The sequence below is a fragment of the Molothrus aeneus genome, chromosome 3 (assembly GCF_037042795.1).
Source record: "Molothrus aeneus isolate 106 chromosome 3, BPBGC_Maene_1.0, whole genome shotgun sequence".
Lineage (NCBI taxonomy): Eukaryota > Metazoa > Chordata > Aves > Passeriformes > Icteridae > Molothrus > Molothrus aeneus.
Genome location: NC_089648.1, coordinates 95,322,787 through 95,343,192, shown reverse-complemented (window position 1 = coordinate 95,343,192; position 20,406 = coordinate 95,322,787). Strand labels below are relative to the sequence as shown.

The 20,406-nt window shown below is 35.2% G+C and overlaps 1 protein-coding gene across 2 annotated transcripts in view; it reads left to right on the top strand.

Annotated features, from left to right (window-relative positions):
- FAM135A (family with sequence similarity 135 member A) overlaps positions 1-20,406 on the top strand; it is a 65,122-nt gene that overhangs the window by 31,436 nt on the left and 13,280 nt on the right. The window contains exons 8-16 of one of the 2 annotated variants that reach the window (XM_066547453.1): positions 18-171; positions 2,968-3,045; positions 5,227-5,276; positions 7,010-7,165; positions 12,835-12,908; positions 13,200-13,354; positions 13,592-15,896; positions 17,899-18,059; positions 19,713-19,804. In XM_066547453.1, the coding sequence (XP_066403550.1) occupies positions 18-171; positions 2,968-3,045; positions 5,227-5,276; positions 7,010-7,165; positions 12,835-12,908; positions 13,200-13,354; positions 13,592-15,896; positions 17,899-18,059; positions 19,713-19,804 (3,225 nt within the window). The remainder of the gene's footprint in view (positions 1-17; positions 172-2,967; positions 3,046-5,226; positions 5,277-7,009; positions 7,166-12,834; positions 12,909-13,199; positions 13,355-13,591; positions 15,897-17,898; positions 18,060-19,712; positions 19,805-20,406) is intronic. The other variant, XM_066547454.1, reaches the window with a different exon arrangement.

The following is a 20,406-nucleotide window of genomic DNA, read 5'->3' as shown; positions in this document are numbered from 1 at the left end:
TTTCTTTTTTGTTCTAGGGTTGCAGTTTTGTTGTTTCAGAGTCTTTCCTCAGCCATGCTTATAATTTCCACTATACACTTTGTGCCACTTTGCTGCTTGCTTTCAAAGGGTTACATAGATATTTCATTACAATAACCAAGGATCTCCCCTCTTCTCACCGAATTGAACTGGGTATGTTCAATTTCATAAAACTTACCACTTTCTTGTGAATGTTTATAAGACCTCTTCTAGATTAAACTGTCATTGATGGCATATCTCTTACATCTAAAATGTTTTTTGCTTAAACTGATCTGAAGTTTAATAACTGAAGAAAAACAAAGGAACAAGTACTATCTCATCTCTAATAAAATAAGGAGATAACAGCCTTAATCCATGGAAATATATATTTTTCTTCTTGGTTTTGATTTGCTCTTTTTTCAAATTACTGTGAGAAAGTTAGAGAAGCTCCTAATCCAAGTAGGACCTTGCACTTTTTTTGCTGTAAGGAAACATTGCATATTTGTACAAAAATCTAAATTCTGTAAGCTTTGAGGAGAATATTTCACTGAAAACTTACATGAAAAAGACCTACAGGAAAAAAACTGCTGCTGGCTTAGTTTGTAGCTTAACTTTTTAAGCAGACTTAGTTGCCATGAAGACTTCTAGCCCACCACATGTGATAAAAGTAACTGCAAATGTATTACATGCAATGTATGGAAATGTACACATACATTCCTTTTCTGTAGAATGAAGATATATTAGAGAGCCTAACCTTGATTTGTGAACTAGAAGAGCAGTGGAAGTAAGAAAGGAAAATACATTGGCATTGTAAACAACAATTTAGACTTTTTCCTCAACAACCATATACTTCTTTTACTCATGTTCTACTAAAGATAAAAAAGATCGTTTGACATTTATATGGATTGTAGACAATACTTACTTTTTTTTGTATTGTTTAATTTTATCAGTGCAAAACTAAGCACAGTGAAACAGTAAGGTTAGTGATTAAGATATGAATGATATTTTTAAAATTTTATGTGGTCAGTTAGTGATTCAAAGAAAGAATGTTTCACTTCTGTATTACAAAATACAAAACTATTTGTCGTGGAAAAGAATTTAGGAAGCATGTTACAAATCTGTCCATAGAAAAATACTAGAAACTGAGGTGTTTTCTTTATAGAAGCAAAAATACTGCTACAGTTACTGCTATGCTTTTCTGCCAGTTATCTTAGTTTTGATATGGAGGGAAACACCTTATTAAAGGAATGACTCAACTTTTAGTTTTCCTTGTAAGGTGAACATATACTTTTTCTCAAGCCATAGAATCAGAGGGTCACTTAGGTTGGAAAAGACTTCTAAAGATCATGAAGTCCAACAATTAAACCAGCAACATCATGTTCACCACTAAACCACATCTCCCAAGTGTCACATCCACATGCCTTTAGAATGCTTCCAGGGATGGTGACTCCACCACTTCCCTGAGCAGGCTGTTCCAATGCCTGACCACCCTTTCAGTGAAGAAATTGTTCCTAATATCCAATATAAGCCCCCTCTAGTACAACTTGAGACCATTTCCTCTTGTATCACTTGTTACCTGGGAGAAGAGGCTGACCCCCACCTGGCTGCACCTCCTTTCAGGCAGTTATAGAAGAGCCAGTAAGATCTCCCCTGAGCCTCCTCCTTTTCTCCAGGTTGAAGAACCCCAGCTCCCTTTGCTGCTCCTCACAGGACTTGTGCTCCAGACCCTTCACCAGCCTTATTGCCCTTCTCTGATTTGCTTTACCAACTCAATATATTGAGTTTGATGGCATTATTGTTGTTCTAAGGATAGGCTTAGACTAAATCTTGATACCTAAATCTTTCAGATATGATTTTCAGTTCCCCTAAAATATTCCTTCAAAATATATATGTAATAGAAAAAAAGCTGCCATTGAGTTGCATACTGGCAATGCAATATTGGGTTGTATCTTTCAACCACATTGAAGTCACCAAAACCACTCATAAGCTTCAGTGGAACTTGAATCAGACCTTTTCTCATCTATATGGATAATTTAGCTTATTTTTAGGAATGTAGTTTTGAACAGAAATGCTCACAATAAATATCTGAAGAGAAAATTACAACTTAGATTTAACATTCATTGTACATAGTTTACTGACAGTTTGTTTCCTGTGGATTTAATTTTTTATTTTTATTTTTTAAGTCTCTGCTAGAATTACTTGGTTTTTTTCATATTTATAGATATCTTTTTCATTTATTTTGGTTATTTTGTTTGTACATTGATTGGGACAATTGATATAATAAAAAAAACTAATAATGTAAGCTTTAATTATTACTCACATTTTGCTAATGAAAAATAGTACCTGCCATTAACACTAAGTTTTGGGTTTTTTTTTTTTTTGTTAACTGCTGATGGATTTTAGAAACATATGTTTCTACTAAGTTTCTGTAAAGAAATTGAGGCTCACTGGACTTCACGAAGTACACAATTGTAATTTGCACTTTTTTTTTTAATTTAAAGTAAATTAACTTTTTTATAGTGGGTATTTTATCTGTGAAGTTTAAATGGGCATTACAGAAGAGAATATCCAGTCCTGTTTAAACTTCAGAATCATCACTTTTTTATTTAAGATAAAATTATTCTCTCTTTAATTTTGTTTCTTCTGTTTGCTTTGCTATTTCTCTGTCATAAAATTTTAACACAAGGCACTGATTTTGCAGAAGCATGTGAAGACAGCTGTTAGACTCTATAACTGTCATTGAGCATTTAAATATTACTGGTTTCAGGAAATAAAAAACGCTGTCTTAATGTGTATCACAAGTGAAAATCTAGAAACTACACTAAAATGATTTGTTTTCATGTACTGATCTAACTGCACTAATTGCTAGGCTAGCAATAAGCTCTTTTACTAACTTTAAGGCAAATAATAAATCACAGGTGAAAAAAGGAGTGTAGTAACTAGTCATGTGTGTACAATCCCTGTAACTAGCCAAGGCCAGCATGCAGGTCCTTTATGAACGCCTTCTCAGAAGAAAATATCCACGAACCCAGAGAATCGCCTACCTAGGTATGTTTCCAAAGCAGGTGATATAATCCCTCAGATTTTTATTGATATTATCAAATATTATATTCTTATTAATGATATAAAATGTTACTCCTTTTGTAGAGAGAAACAATTTCAATATTCAGCCATAGCAAACATATGTTGAACTCTGAAGTCTGCAGAATTGAGCTACTAAATTTTAGGCTGATAAATAGATGATAAAATGAGACATCATTGCTGTTTTTTGGTATAGTGTTGTTCTACTTTACTAAACAAATATGAGTGAAAGTTCAGTCAGTCATCAACATTTAAAATATAGCTTAAAATTATAGCTTCATTTAATGCAACACAGACTCATGATTTTTAGTTATTTAAAGATAATTAATACCATTGTTTTCTGAGAAATCTTTCAGATTCCTTCTGAAATCTGGTATCCTTCTGGTATCTCAAGACTTAATTCTTTCAAACATTACCAAGGAATTATCAGTGTTTAGGGTGCATTTGTCCATATCTACATGGGCCAGTCCTCCCTCTGGAGCATCAGTGTAGGCTTGATGCTGGACAAAAGATTACAGAGCTCTTTAAGCACAAGGAATTTTCTGTTGGGAAAAGATAGAATAGCCGGTCACTACTTTAATCATCTATAAGTGTGTTTTGGTTTTAATATAAAAAGGAAACCAAACTGGTTTTTAGCAGAGCCAGCAAAATTGCATCAAATGTTTGCTGGGTTAACATTACTGCTATAGAATGTAAGTGCTTAAATTCCTTTTGTATTGTGTTAGCTCTATTCTGTCTTCTCTTTTTAATATAGCATTGGGGTATGAATATAGTTAGGGGTTTTCCATAATGATTTTAGATTTCAGGGTTTTAAATCTTGTTCCACAAGCCTGTTCTCAATTGAAGTGTGACAAACAAATAATCAGTATGGTTTCATAAGTAAACAATTTAATTTTTTCACTAATGGCAAGATTTGTGTGGCCATACCAAAACTAGTATTATAGCTTAAATTATTTTCACATGTTTTCAGAAAAATTATCATGAAGTGCTGTTTAGCAAAAGGTACATGTAGTTTCTTTAAACAAATTAAGTCAGCTTGTTTCTGAGAACATCATACATTTCTGCAATTTGGTTTTTTCCTCAGAACTCGTGTTGTGTGAGTAAATTTCTGTGGCATTAAGATCAAACCTAAGCATGATGAATGCTGTTAGTTCAAAATCAATATATACTTACCAAGTATAGGTGGCATAATTAGAGAGAAGTTGATATACACACTGTTGCTGTTCTATAAACCTTTGTTCATTATCCATACCCTGAAGTTACTGTTGGGGCTTTCAAGGCATATTTTGTTGCTGTGTGTTGTCAAGAAATATTCAGCATTTTTGTCCTTAATACTGTGTTTCAAAAATGAAATATAAATTCTTGTTACAGGCAATTTTAGGGTTTATTAATTGTTCCCTTATTACTCATACTTCAGATGCAGAAGGAAATTAAACATAATACCAAATTATTATTTTATTTATCAAATCCCCCAAAGTAAACAGGGCTGTTTAACAAGGAAAAATATCTTTGTGAAGGAATATATCTGTTCTCTTCATAAATGAGTGACTCAAAGTTCAGATCCAGTTTAAGCTGCCATACTGTGTTAGATTGATTTGCTCTGAACGTTGAGCTACTGAGAGATTGCTTAAAGAACAGTTTAATTTACTAAAGAAATTCCTCATATAACTAAAGATTTCTATTTATGTTCATGTATCTTGAAATTATATATCTTTAGAAAAATGATATGGGAATAAGGCTTCTCTAGAAAATCTGGTAGGAGAGGAATTGTATTACCTTGGTTTAAAATGATGACATTGCTGCTGAATAGCAGTGGATAATTTGAAAACTATATCATCTAAACTGCAGTATTTTCAAATTTAATTTTGAATAGAAAATTGTTGTCCTTGACAACGTGTCATGATAAGCAATCATGAAATTGCAAATTTTTTTTCTTAATTATGTTCTGTCCTCAATCTCAGAAATTGCTATGACGAATTTTAATGGAAGTTTATAGTTTACTTAATAACTGTGGCACTTAATATGGCTTCAAGTTTTATTTGATGAATTCTTTTTCATGTCTTAAAATTGTTTTGTGAGATAATTTGTTGTTTCACTCTGCAACTGAGAAAGTACATTACTCATGTGTATGTCCTCTCATCTTTCCAGAAAACATAGATGTAGAAATTCGTCTTACAGAATTGTGTGAAGAAGTCAAGGTACAGGGCTTTTTTTCATGTATTAAATAAGTGAAATAACTATAAAAGTAGAATGTGCTGATTTTATATGCTACTTGGGAATAAACTGTTTGCTTCAGGGATGACAGCATCTATGTTTTTCCCCAGCACTTATTTAAACTCTTCCTCCAAAGAGAAATTGCGCAATTGACGCCAAAACTGAACTGTTGATCTGGTGGCTTGGTGTGTCAGTGGTAGCTGTGTAACTATTTATATCACGAAACTGAAAGTTTAGAAAGGCGGATTACTTGTATGAAAATCCCACTTTGAATTTTCTGCAGTTAAAATTTGATTTTTTGGGATTTGATGTTATCAAATAACAATGATGCAAGATCAAACAGTAGTAAGTTTTACAAAAGGAGATTCAGCAAGTCATCCCCTCATGTAAAAGCACTTGTTCTGATGCTGTCTCCTTTTCCTGTTTTCCCTACATTCTTAAGGAAACACTGTCTGCTTTAAATGGCTTAGATTTGTCTCCCCATCTCTCTCCTTAGTCAGAACTAGCCCCAGCTGAATAACTGATTTCTTGGTCATGGTGAAGTCTGAAGGACAGGTTTTAAAACTTCTTGAAAGTTTATCCACCCTTTGCTGGCAAGTGGGCCCAGCTTGGAAGCTCACATTTAGTTACTGCAGTAGTAGTATAACTGTAAGAAAGTGTAATGTGGCCTTTTAAAGGATGTAATTTGTATAACTGGAGACAAATTCAGCCCTGCTAGCTCTCTAAGGGCAACCAATAATCTTACTTTATGTATTAAAATAGTTTTTATATTTACGTAGCTTCTCTGAATTTGTTATTTTCTCCCTTAGCTTGCTACACATTTTCTGTTTTCTTCATTCTGTTTTGTACGATTCATATCAAAAGTTTCTCTTATTTCTCTTCTTATTGGTTAAGTTGGTGTTTCTATATTCCCAATCCTTTTTTCTACTAGCTCTGTAATATTGCTAGAGTTGGTTCTTTGCTATCTTTTCATTTTAAACCCTTTTCCTCAGTGCCTTATGGGCCTACAAGGGGTTTCTGAAAAACTGTGTTATTTTCTAAAATGGCAGGGAACATAAGTCTAGCTATCTACAATTGCTGTGGAACTGTATCACAGGATTACCTTATGCTGTAAAAAAAGCAAAACTTGTTTCACACTGAATTTGTCCTGGTGTGATCTGGTTCTAGGAGGGCTATGCTATAACACTGCTTCCTGGCCGTGCATAAAATGTATGTAGATACATAGCATCTTATAAAGGTTATTGTGAGTAATAACTATTCTGAAATGGAGATATTGTTATTAAATTCTTATGATTTTATCAAAGTTGGACTAACATAGCAAGTGTCAATTTTTGGTTTCCTGATTCCTCTTCCTTTCAGGCACACAGGATTTTTATATGTTAGAAAATACAACAGTTGAACTCAGTTATCTTTGCCATAAGTGGAATTATTGCTTTAATTTTTGGACAGGAGTCCTAATTCTAAAAAAGCAATGGGATAATATTTAATACAACATAAAATAATCTATTACTGTTTTAACATAGATTTATCCATTGTCTTGGTTTGAGGAAACTCCAGGACATCCAGTTTTGATACTTAGTTTAAATGGTTCTCATTTGGAAGTTGCTTTTTAAATTAAAAATTCCCCCTAAGATAAAGTACACTTTTTTATTATTATTCCTGTGTGTACATTATGGTTTCATCAGTGAATCACATAAATATTTTTTCCTGACTTCAGAAAATGGAAAATCCTGATGAACTGGCAGAACTTATAAATATGAATCTTGCTCAGCTTTGCTCACTTCTGATGGCTCTCTGGGGGCAGTTTCTGGAGGTCATTACCTTACAAGAGGAGGTCACAGCTTTGCTAGCACAAGAGCATCACACATTAAGAGTAAGTATTGACCCAGAGACCTTCATATGCTTACTGGGACACATTGTTATGGCAATGTTTATCACAATGAGCCTCCAGATTACCATTTTTTCTATTTATATTTTGGAAAGCTGGTTAGAATTGTAAAGGGAGCTGTTCCATTTAATTTGTTACCTTGTATATAATGTATAATGTTGCTGGAATATAATGCATAAAACATATTATTTATGTTTATGAACCAAGTAATTCATTGTTCTTTTGAATAAGAAATGCAGTTCAGAAGACAGATTGCAGGATGTGGAATAACATATATTTGTGCAGACTGATGTACTTTTCTGTGGGAGCCATGTCTTGTGCCCACCCTACATTTTACTTCTCTGTATTTAGGCTGCCTGCTTACATCATAAACAAAGTATATTTCTTTCTGAATTAAGGATTTATGATGTTAATAAGTTTTGAAAAGTCTTTTACATGGGAATTTGTAAAAGAAGTGTATGTGAAATGATCTGGCACGTGAGTGTGTGTGTGTGTGTAACCCATCTGTAGTGCTGTTGGTCTGTCTGTGGGTGTGTTGCTCTGGGCTCTCTGTAAGCAGAACCACAGCAGTGCTCTTCCCACAGTGAAATATAACCATGTATGGACTAAAGCATTACTCCTCCTTGATAAATCACATTGTTTAGTGAGGAAATTGTGGTTGTGGAAATGGCCTGTTATGGAGAATAAATGCAATCTTTCAGAAAGAATGCAAAGGGTTTTATTAGTTTGATGTGCTAGCCATAAGAAAGGTGTCATTTTATTGTCTCTCTATGAATCTTACTTACCTTTCTGTGGGTTTTGTATAAATACTGGAATCCCTCAAGTTAAGGTACGAAACAAGAATACTGTTTCATTTAGCCTGCATTTGCATTCAGCTGCTGGTATGTTAGTGTTTGTAAAAATTTATATTTAATAAAACCAAAAGGAAGAAGTAATACATGAATTTTTACTGCTCCAGAAAAGACATTGCTAATTATTATGTATTTATCTTCTTAAATGTGGTTCTTTTAAAATCTGTGATGTTAGTTATCCTCCTTGGGTCATAAATGCCTTAATTATTGAGTTTTCCTGCAATTGTTTTAGGGAATATAAATCAAAGTATTTCACTATACTATAGGAATTGAGATATTGCACATATTAAAAGTATTTCAGTGATGCTTTCCAGTTTTACAAAAATTCAAATAGGAGTTCCCTTCCAATGAAAAAAAATTAGTATCATTTGATTACACATCTGCATGCCTTGCATCATTATGACTTGCTGTTATGCTCACTCCTTTTGTTACCTGTCACTGTACTTTGCAGATACTCTATAATCAGTCAAAGACTGGAGAGGAGATGGAAGGCATGGGTAATCCTAAAATTACATTTTTATTTAGTGCCTGAGAGCAGAAAGCAAGCAGGCTGACTCTGTAAGAATTGCATAATAGAGCATTGAGAGGGGATTTTTACCTGAGCCAACTTAGAACCAACAATGTGATATTGCTTCATTTTTAAATGGACACTTCTTTTCTGCACTCCAAGATTATATGAGTTTGTGTGAATACTTTGCAAATACATGTAATTAAAATATATATAAGAAACCATTGCTCCACTGGGCTTTCCATGTGCAGTAGAGCAGGAACTCATAATCCATAAATTCAGTAAGCCTTTAAATGAAAGAAATGCTAAATTTCAGCCTTTTCTAAGACTCTGTTCAGTTGTTGGTTTTGGACCTTGTTTTGCAGTGCTTAGTATAATAAATTATAACTTTTATTAATAATATCTTGAGAATTTATATTCAGAGGGATTGTATAAACATACCTCAGGAAATCTACATTGATGAGCATGTTCCACTGGAGCCATTATCTGCACATACCAAGTGATGCAGATTTTTTGGTTATTGGATTTAATTGACATTTAAAAGATGATCTACTAATTCTTCTATTTGGAGAATAATGTTGACATTTAGAGTCATGGAATTGTTAGGGTTGGAAAAAAAGACCTTTAAGGTCAAGTCAAACTATCAACCCAGCACCACCACATTCAGCACTAAACCAGATACCCGTGTGCCATATCCAGATGTATTTTGAACACTCCCACAGATGGTGGTTCCACCACTTCCCTGGGCAATCTGTTCCAACACTTAACAACTCCTTCTGTGAAAAAAAAATCCTAATATCCAACCTAGACCTCCCCAGCACAACTTAAGGCCATTTCTTCTTATCTTTTCACCTGGGACTTGGAAGAAGAGACCAATTCCCACCTGGCTACAACCTCCTTTCAGGTAGTTGTAGAGAGTAATGAAGTCTCCCCTGAGCCTCCATTTCTCCAGGCTAAAGGTGACCCACTAATTCTCCTCTTAAGGGACTTAACCTGTCCTTCCTGGAATAAGAAACCTTTTTATTTTGGAAATGGATACTTTGATGTGTTTGCTACTGGATGCTAAATTTCATTTTATCTTTTCTTCTTGCAATATTTCCAGACTATACCTTCCACAGGAAATTTCTCACTGGGTCTATTTATTAATGAACCCTTTTAGGGAGTGATTGCCTGAGTGGTTAAGATATTTGGGTTGAAATATCCCTAGAAAGACCTGCCCACCTATATTTGGTCAAATGACTTTCCCCGTCTTTGCACAGATGCTTATAAACCAGGTATAAACTGGTTTATAAACTCTTTCTGCTGAAGAGTTGTTCATGTATTGAAATCATTATTTTAATAATTTTACTTATGTTTACTCTAGTGTTTCACTATTTAACTATTTTCAAATACTTGGAAAAGCACTACATTAAAAAGTGAGGAATACTTTAAAATTGAACATCCATCTACTACATGGATCATACTGATCAACCTGATAAGGTTTACAAATGTATTTTATTGAAAAAAACTGCTCAGAATGTTATTTTATATTACAAAACATTTGAACACTAAACTAGTTTATCTCTATTCTGTAGTGACATCTTCTGGTAGGTCTGAATATAGTCTTCCAAAATTATTTTTTTCAGTTTGATTAGTCCTAAAATAGGGAGCTGTTAACTAAGACCTCTGACTGCTATTTGTAAATATGCAGACACACAATATGTATTCCACAGCAGTTTTTATACACAGTTCTTCTGTTTCCATTGGGAGGACCATAAAAACCATGCCTCTGGGAAGTCTAGAGATTAGGAGTAGCAGCTGCAATTTCCTCCTGCAAAGTCCTTATGGAGTCAGCTCCAGTCAGTGGTTCCTGCATCATTAGCAGAGCTGGCAGGCACTCTGGTTCTGCAGAGCCTGGTTAACAGTGTCCTAGCAAATGCCTCAGTCCTTCAGTAAGTTAAGCACCTATTGAACATAATAAACTACTGTTGATTGGGGTTCTTTTCTCTCATTAATAAGGACTTATGTGCTTTAGGAGCTTGCTTTCAACTAATTTTATACTGTTGCTATTCTATGTGGAGCTGTCTGGAGCTGGTATTGAGATTTTCTTCAGAAGCACTGGAATTACTTAACTACAAATGGGATTTATTGCAAATTAAAAACTGCCTTCATCTTCCATGGGAGAGAGTGTGTCGTATTCTAAAGATCTACTAGCCACAGAACTCCAGTTACTTTATGTGGTGAAGTGCTCACATGTAAACTCAAAACTACCTTGCTTGCTTCCTGGGAAACATCTGTGTGCCCTTTTCTTGATATATACCACAGACATCTACTAATTTGGCAATGTTCCTGTAACTATTACCTGGTTGATTAGGATCTTTAATTAATTTTTCAATTGCTTAATTTAAAGTGATTGTGTCCACTCTTCATGATCAATTGTTCTAAAATCTAGCTTTTAAGCAGTAAAGTTATCTGTTAAGTCTGTTGTATAACAGTCCCTCCTTCCTGGGGGAAGAGGTGGGGATTGTCTCTGAAAAAAATCATGTATTTGCAAGATAGATGTCTGTTTAGAAAAGCCGGGGGAAAATGCAGCAAATTACTTGGGAACATCAATTCTCCTTCCACATGTGTCTGTATAAACTCACAACAACAAATTCTGAAAGAAAGCAAATTGAGTTCTGGCAAGAGTGAAGTTGCATTTACAAGTAACTGTTGAATTGTCTGCTTTCTTTTTACTTCAAAGCATATTCCATGACTATTCAGAGATGATGTTATGACTAAGATTAATTTCAGGTAATACAGTACAATAAATTCTGGGAGGTTGGGACAGGACTTTCAGTTTCTATTGCAAGTTAGAGATTGGGGGTAAAAATGTTTGTGATTTGGGATTGGTTTTTTTCTTTAGCACCTTGGAAAAATTTTTCCTCAGTTCTTGTATTAAGAAAACAAAAAGGTGTAGAAGCTACAGAACTTAATCCAAGTGGTTCTCTCTAAAAGTATAGTGGGAAGTGTATCAGGAGGGAAAATAAACTCCCATGCAAGTGCTTATCTCTGAACAAAATTAATGTGGTCCTGAAAGTCTGATATTTGCCAGTTCATGGACAAGATTTTCAGAGAGCCATGTTTGTGCTCAGGGTGGGGGCAGATGCTGGGTGAAGCTGAGTGAGAGAGCTGAGGGAACTATGCTGGGTCTTCACACTTGTTGCCAGTTTCACACTGAAAACTCCCACAGTCTGTTCAGGAAGTACCATCATTTAAGGGGAAGACACAGAGTATACTGAAATAATAAAGGTGTAGGAGGTCAGGAAGTGCTTGATAAATTATTGATTTGGTAGACTAACATGTAATTCTCTAAGTGGGATAGAAATTTTGTTTAAATTGATACAACCAAATTAATGTTAACGAACAAGCTGTTGCCAACAACCATTGCACAGCACATTCTCTTTGGTTTGCTTTTTTTAGATGCAGGTAATTTGGCAGTTGCAAAAATAAAATGCATATTGATTGAATTAATATTTATGTAGAATATTGGAAATGTGAGAAATCTTGTACAAAACCTTTGGGGTTTCTAGATACTACATTTTCAGTACATTGATTATGTTTTCAATTGCAGCAAATTGCTGTATAATTCACATTCTCTATTTTAGCAGGTATTTGATGGTAAAATATTGATGGTTTAACACATTTGATGGTAAAAAAATATACTCCCATGTGTTAAAAAATATCACTTCAGTATTTTTTATTGACCTCAAACATACAATTAAGTCTTTAATACAGTGCTTATAATTGATATACATTCTGTTACTGTCTTCATAATTTCCAGCTGAAATCTTTGCAAACAAAAGATTCTTTTGCACAGTAGTTTACTGTGGGCTAGAGGATACTTACAGAAAGTTTCAAACACTCCTCTACATTTTGAGACGGCAGAATATCTAATGGGTTTCTGCTTCTGAAGGTAATACTCAGGCTCATTCAGAAGTGGGAATTGAAGAGCAATTTCCTTTCTTTGAATTGAAAATTCCAATAGTATTTTTGTGCATTATCATTTGAACCTGATTTGGATGATTGATTTATTGGAAATAAAACTTTCAGCAGGCAGTTGAGTCTAATAGAATTCCCAGTTATCCAGAGCACAAATTAAAATTGTTTCAGTCACTAATCTTGTCTGTGTCACCCATCCAGAATGAACAACTGAAAAAAAAAGTAACTGTTTGTATTTTACATACAAATGATACATTGATGCATAGGAATGCTGGTGGATTTTTAAAAATTATTTGTAAGGTAAAGTAAGCTCTACCTTCATTTGGATCTTGCAGGTGCGCAGATTTGCTGAAGCATTCTTTTGCTTTGAGCATCCTAGGCAAGCTGCTCTTGCCTTTCAAGAACTACAGTGAGTAGCCTTTGAAATTGCACAGTATATAGCATGTAGTACTGTTACTGTATAGTTTATGTTGTGTAGAAGTAGCATTGCAGAAATACATAAGAAATTAATGAGAAACTTTTGTTCTCAATATAGATTTAAAGTAGTGGTACTTATGTAAGAAGTTATTAAATAATCAAGCTATTAATAGTTAATTAGTAGAAAATCTTCTACTAAAATGAATTAAACTGTTGGTAAGTTCTGTTAATGTGAAAATAAATAGTTCTGTTTTTTTCATGGAGGACTGCTTCCTTTTTTCAGCGCTCAAAGTCATCTACAGGTGTGTGCAGCTATCAAAAACATTTCCTTCTGCAGTTCTCTTCCACCCCTCCCTATTGAATGCAGTGAACTAGATGGAGATATGAACTCCTTGCCTATTATCTTTGAAGATCGGTATTTAGATTCAATTACTGAAGGTAAATACAGCTCACAGTACAATTTCCTTTCAAGGAAATTAGCAAAATTATGTAAAACTCTAGTATTTTTTATAAATTTCTTGCTGGCTTTAAAGAACTACATTTATTTGATAGAATATGGGGTTTTAAGTTTTGAGGATGTGTAAAATTCTATAATTGCTAGTGTGTTATAGCATTACTTATCTGCATAATTTTATTGTAAACATACTTTCTCTTTTCCCCCTTTTTCTGTGAAAGATTTGGATGTACCCTGGTTGGTCGCTCAGAGTGTTCCAAGGGCAGAGTCCAATAAACTGGATAAATTAGAAGCTGAAGAAGGTTTTGTTGCTGGTTTTAGTAGCCCAGAACTAAAATTGAAACCTGCTGGTGCCTCCGTCTTTTGGCATTCAGAAGCTGAAAAGATGCTAACAAAAACCTTCAAAGGGAAAAATGAAGATACAAATAAATCCAAAGCTAAGGTTGCTAAGCTCATAAAAACAATGAAAGCTGAAAACACCAAAAAAGTCGTAAAACAGAACTCAAAGGACTCTGTGGTGTTAGTAGGATACAAATGTTTGATAAGTGCAGCACTGGAAAATGCCTGTAGAAGGTTAGATGGCGAGCCTTCGTACAGTGCTAACGAAGGGCTGGACCCTGGAGTAAGTGGAATTCCTTGTGATACAAAGGCCTGCATCAGGCAAATAACTCGAAGAGACCTTCCATTGATGCCATATGATGAAATGGCTGTCAAGACTGAAGGTGACCAACCAGGTCCAAGTAGTCCTGTGCACTGTGAAAATGAGGCTATTTTTGATAGACTGACCATCTCCCAGACAGGTTCTGGAACTGTTCAAGCAGATGGTGCTTTACAACACAGAGGTACACTTGAAGATTGTCATGGAGGTCAACCAGCTTCCTCAGGAGTCAGGACAACTGAGGTCAAAGCAAGTAATAAGAATCTTTATGAAGAGGAGAAAGGAGCGGCTCACACTGGATCGTGGGCTAAGTTTCCGCAAGATGAAGAGCAGAAAGAGAATTTGTTGACACCCAATATTCAGTCTTCAGGATCTGGAAACAAATTGAATTTGGGAGAGCAGGACCCCATGCTTGAAAAGGAAGAGGTGCATGAGAGAAACTGTCAGCATACCAGTGACATCTTGACAAAAATGAAAAGCAATCCACCTACTCTTTCAGCAAAAGAAAGTCAAATCTCTGCAAGTGGAGACATGACTAAATTACCAGATGTTAGTGTGACGTATGCCTCCTCTAGATTTTCAGATTCAGGTGTAGAAAGTGAACCAAGTTCTTTTGCAACTCACCCCAACCCTGATCATGTTTTTGAAAATGTTCATGGACAAAGTGCACATAATGGTGAGAGAGCATTTCCTCAGCCTTTACTAAAACCAGATTGTGCAATAAAAAATACAATCGAAAGCCATTGCACTGAGAGTACAAGTGCTGTAAGTGAAATACAGTCATCCCTAACATCCATAAATTCACTTCCTTCAGATGATGATGAGCTGTCACCTGATGAGAATTCAAAAATATCTGTTGTACCTGAATGCCAGCTAAGTGACAGCAAAACAGTATTGGATCTAGGAGCGATTGACTTGACAAAATGTGATGACAGTAAAACATCAAACACCAATTTGCAGCAACAGCTTGTTGTGTGTTCAGGGCACTTGGATAACAAAACTCCGTCTGTACATTCCTCACTCTCAGGAAAAAAAGATTTGTTACACTTGGTTGTTTCAGATGAGGACACGCCTACAGATGTGGAAAGTTACAGCCCACAAACAGGCCCTGGCACAACCTGCAAGGACCCTCAGGACCTTGAAAGGCCTCCTAGAGCTACAGAAGAAACAGTTAAGTTGTATTTGGAAACAACTTGTATGGGTGAGCCATCTGCTGTTTCAGGTTCTTCATCTGTAAATGCAGCAGTTAAAAAAACAAACAAAGGAAAACATAATGAGCCCTTACAACTAAAGGGCACAACTGAAGAACTGCCAGGAGCTAAAAGTGAAACTGGTACAGATAATCCTTCTCCAACTGGTAGTGCTGACATGGTAAAGCAAGGGCTTGTTGAAAACTATTTTGGCTCTCAAAGCAGCGCAGATATTTCAGATATTTGGCCTATGAACAAGAGTAATCCTGTTAGCCCTCAAAAGGAAGCATATGAAAAACAAATTGTTTGTTCTTCCCAAGAAGATGAGGAAGAAGAGGAGGATCAAGAAATGATTGAAAATGGGTATTATGAAGAAACCGATTATAGTATATTAGATGGAGCATGCAGTGCTGACCAGGATCATGGCTTAGCAGGAGAGAGAGTCCTGAGATCTGAAATGATTGACAGTGGACACCTGCAAGACATAATGACTGTGCCCCCTGTCTGTACTCCTGGCTGTTTGTCTTTCCCTTCTTCTCTAAGAGACTCTCCCTGCAATGTTACCTCTTCTTCAAAGAATAAATCTGATGCAATTACACAACAGCCAGGCAGCACATCCTACAGCTCAGCTTCAGCTGTTTCCTGGTATGAAAGCTCCCCAAAACCTCAAATGTTAGCGTAAGTGATTGTTTTAAAACAAGCTTTTTACTTTTAGAAATTATGTTAATATAATAGAGAAGGGGAAAAGAAGCATGGTTGGGCTTCTGGGTAGAATGCCCCAGAACTGTGGCTTGTGGATTCAGCATGCCCAAGTAACAGCTTGTTCTAGATGTTGAGATAAAAAGTGTCTTAGCACTACACTTCTATGAGTTATCTTGTAATTTCATGTGGTTTTAAAAACAAGCAAAACAGGATTTTTCTTTGTTATGTTTAAAAAATAATCATCCAGCTGAAGAATGATGTTGTAAAAATGTTATGCTATTGAGCATAAAAATGATGTTTTATGAAATAGGAATTGTTAAAATACTAGCTTGGCAAAATATGCTTTGACTTTAAAAACATAAGTTCAAAAAACATTGTGTAACTGGTTGTCCATCAGATTAGTTAAGTGAAGCAAATGTGTAATGCAAGCTATGGTAATGGCCTTATTTTTAAATCTTAACTTCAAATATCAAAAATGTAACACCTCAGAGACCATAGTGCTCTAAATTACACTGCAGTTTGGAGACCAGGAAAGCTAAATTTAGAGGAATGTCAGGGATCCCAGATTGTACCTCTTCTTGCTGTAAACATAGGAGTTTCCCTGATAAACTCCTGCTGCTAAATAAACATGTGAAGTAGCAGTTTATGTGTTGTATTGGAAGTAAAATGTTGCTATGAGAGAAAATTTAAAAGAGAGGTAGAAACAAATGCTGAGCAGGTGGAAGAGATAGAAGACCAGATAGTTTGTGAAAAGCAGCTTGAGAACAGAAAGGAGTAAGCAGTCAGGTGGAGGAAAATAGGTTAGAAGTGGCCAGAAAAGTAGCTTCTGAAATGCTGTATGGTGGTACTGGTGTGCAATGGGAAAGATGAAGAGCAGAGACTATTCAGGCTGTTCTGTAACAATAAAAGGGAGCTTGGAATAAAATCAAGGACTTGGCTGTAGGAAAAGCAGAGTCTCCTGGAATATGAGATAACTGTGAATCCAGAGGGTATGGTCTGCTCCATAAAGAACCACCCTTGGTGTGTTCAGAAAACATGCCTTGAGTACAAACTCAAGTAGCTTCTGTTGCAGAGTGATAAGAGCAGCTGTCAGCAGTGGTTTCTGTTCAGGCTGACTTCATTGAGGTCTCCTCCTGCCAGTTAGTGAGAAAGGAGCTAAAGATAAAGCAGGGAAAACAGAGAACAAAAGGTAGAATGGGAGGGAAACAGTGAACAGGCAGAAGAGGATGGGGTACAGCATGACACCGTGAGGGATCATGCAGAACAGATGGATTAAGGAAGCATAGGAAAGCATAAAGCTTTATGTGCTGCAGGGAAACTGATATGCAATTAGGAAGGCCATGCACAAAAACTAAGCAAAGTGGAAGAAAGAGAGGAAGAAACCCAAGGAGCTCCTAGTATGTGAGGATCTCAGCTATTAAAAACCTTATAGTGTATGCCTTCATGGAATAGGTAAAAGATCAGAAGTCTGGATCTGGGTGTTTTGGAAGCAAGTGTCAGTTTTTCAGCCTACCTCAGGAACCTCATGGTGAGACATTACAGCACTGACTCCAGCTCTCTTCTGACCTAAGAAATAGGCTTGGCAAGAATTATCAAAAGTCAGTGAAAATCTTAATCTTGACTTCAAATTGGTTATAATTTTTATAATTTTTTTATTGTGTGGAAACAAAGCTGTTGCTTGCTTAAGACCACAATGAACACATCATTAGTGGTTTCAGAAATACTTGAGAGTTTGCAAAGATGAGAAGAGAGTAGAACTTGAGATATGGTTTTTGTTACAGAGGAAAAGGGGCTGTAGGAATCTGCAGTAAAAATGTTCTGAGGAAATGGCTTATTTTGTGAAAATAGTAATTTGATAAATATATTTTCCTTTGTATTAATTACATAGAATACAAAGCAAAATGACAGTAGAAAACTGTATCTTGGAAGACCCCACATTTATCTATAGTAAATGTATAATAAGTATTTTTTGTTCCAGTTTCCTACAGGCTAAAGAAGAATTGAGGCAACTTAAACTTCCTGGATTTATGTATAGTGATGTTTTCAAACTGGCTTCTTCAATACCTTATTTCAGTATGGAAGATGATGAGTGTTCAGAAGAAGGAGTACATCTTATAGTTTGTGTCCATGGCCTAGATGGTATGCTGGGAAATGTGATATTGTACAAGAGAGCAGTTGAGATTACCAGTGAGATTTCGCTTTGGTCATTCAAATTCTGAACTGAACACCTGAAATAGGTTCAGTGGAGGGAAATGGGAATCTGACATTGCACTGCTACATTTGACAATGTGTTCCATAAAATCTTTTTAATTAAGAATTTTCTGTCTTTAATAAAACTTCCCTGCACATAAATCTGTTTAATGCTGTGGTTCGCATCAGGTGCATCTTTCAGTTTTTTGTCGTAAAGGAATTTGTCCATGTTGTGGTATTAGAATGGAGTTACTGACAAAACTGTTTTCTTTATAATTGCTGTCTTGTCAAGAAAAATGAAATATCTGTATCTTGTTAGGAAAAAGAAATAGTACATGTTAAAAACACAGTCAAGTGTTTATGAAGTTTTAAAAGGTTAAGTCACTGAATCACAGTGTAGTTGAGGGTGAAGGGGATCACTGAAAATTGTCTCATTCAACTTCCTTGCTCAGAGCAGAGTCTACAGCAGATTGCCCAGGATGCAACCCACCTAGGGTTTTGAATATTTCCAAGGATAAAGATTCTACTTTGGTAGAAGTGAGAAAAACATCTTTTTAATTGAAAGGGTTATAAAAGTTTAAGTAGCTTGAATATATTAATCTGCTTTTAGTTCAAAGCATAAATGTATATTAAGAAACAATAGCCCCTCTAGCTTTTGTGCATTTTTGAGACACTTCTTAAATTAACAATGTAAGGAAACACAAGAGGGCAGTAGAATAGAGTATTGGACTGCACCGACACTGCACAGGCACCTTCTTCATTTTTCAAATTCCTAAGTTAAAAAAATAAAATAACAGCATAGTTTTTCTTTCCTCATTTGGGCAGAAAGCAACCTTTGTTAAGTACTTTTAAAAACAGGACTCGAGGTATTCCCTCTTACTAGTGTAGATATTCTCATGCTATTGCATGTAGAAGCAGCACAAAAGTTAACTTGACCAAGAAGCCTGTTGTTAAAAAAACATGTGTTTGAAGCCTTAGGAAAGTCCACATGGTTAGAATTTTCTTATGAAATGGCGAGCTTATACAAGCTATTTCCTATAAATGACAGATGTAAATAAAAATCCTGAAGGCAAAAAAGGCTACCCTTTCTTCAAAAACATCCATGACTACTGATGTGGAAAAATCTTCAGGATGCTAGTTAAACTAGCATTTGTTGTTTTGGGTACCACAGTATCTAAAAGTACCTTTATCTGCTGATAGTTCACTCTGCCTTTTCATTTTATGAAATACTCCTTCAATGAATTCTTTAAGCTCACTTTGAGTTCTTTAAATTGCTTTATCAAAATTAATTATGTTTCCAAGAATGTAATGTTCACAGTGCTATGTATCAGTTGGAGGCTAAGACAGAATCAAACAAGACTTCCTACATCCTTGCTTTTTTAAAAGTGTTTGCATCAAATGTCATTTTCATATGCCATTTTGTCACTTAATTTGACATTGTAGTTTATCTTTCAAAGTCTTACTGAATTTTAATTAGGGCTCAGGCTATAATTAACTGTGTTTAAATATAAAGCTGTGCCAGAGATTGATTTCAGTATTCTGAGTGCTTTTATTGCAAGTTAACTTTGCAGAATCCAACTCTTGATTGTTTTTCTTTTGAAGGTAACAGCGCAGATCTAAGATTAGTGAAGACTTACATTGAGCTAGGGCTGCCTGGAGGAAGAATTGAATTTCTTATGTCTGAAAGGAATCAGGTATTTGCCAACTAAAAAAGAATTTTTGTAAAGCTATGAACAGTGTAAACCTTCAGAGATGTTTATTTAATTGCACTACTGTGATTACCACATTTTGTGTATTTTTATTGTATTCTCACAGAATCCATGATTTGATCTGTGCCTTGTGTCAAAGTAATTACAAAATCTTGTATGGTATTGAAGGTAAATATTTTAAGGGGTAACATTTGTGACTACCAATTTGTTGTGTGTACTGTGTCTCCTAAGTTCTCAGCATAAGCAGTTTGGATTGTGGATAAAATATGCTCAATACTAGTGGTAAAAATGGTAATAGTGAAAACTGGTGTGGCAAGAGGGGAGATGTGTTATTTCAGAGTATCTGAGAAATACAAAATTCCTGCTGCTTTTTTTTTTTTGTCAGCATTCTGCAAGATCTACATCATAACACTGAACAAATATCAAATTACCTCTTGTGTTAAACTTTTGTGAATTTTATTATTTTCTTATGAATTAAACTTGCCAAAGCACAAAAGACCAATTTTTACTTTTTGTCTGTGTGTACGTGTGTATTACATATTGTATTAGACATACTTCAGAGATGAACTAGAACAAAGTCTTGTCAG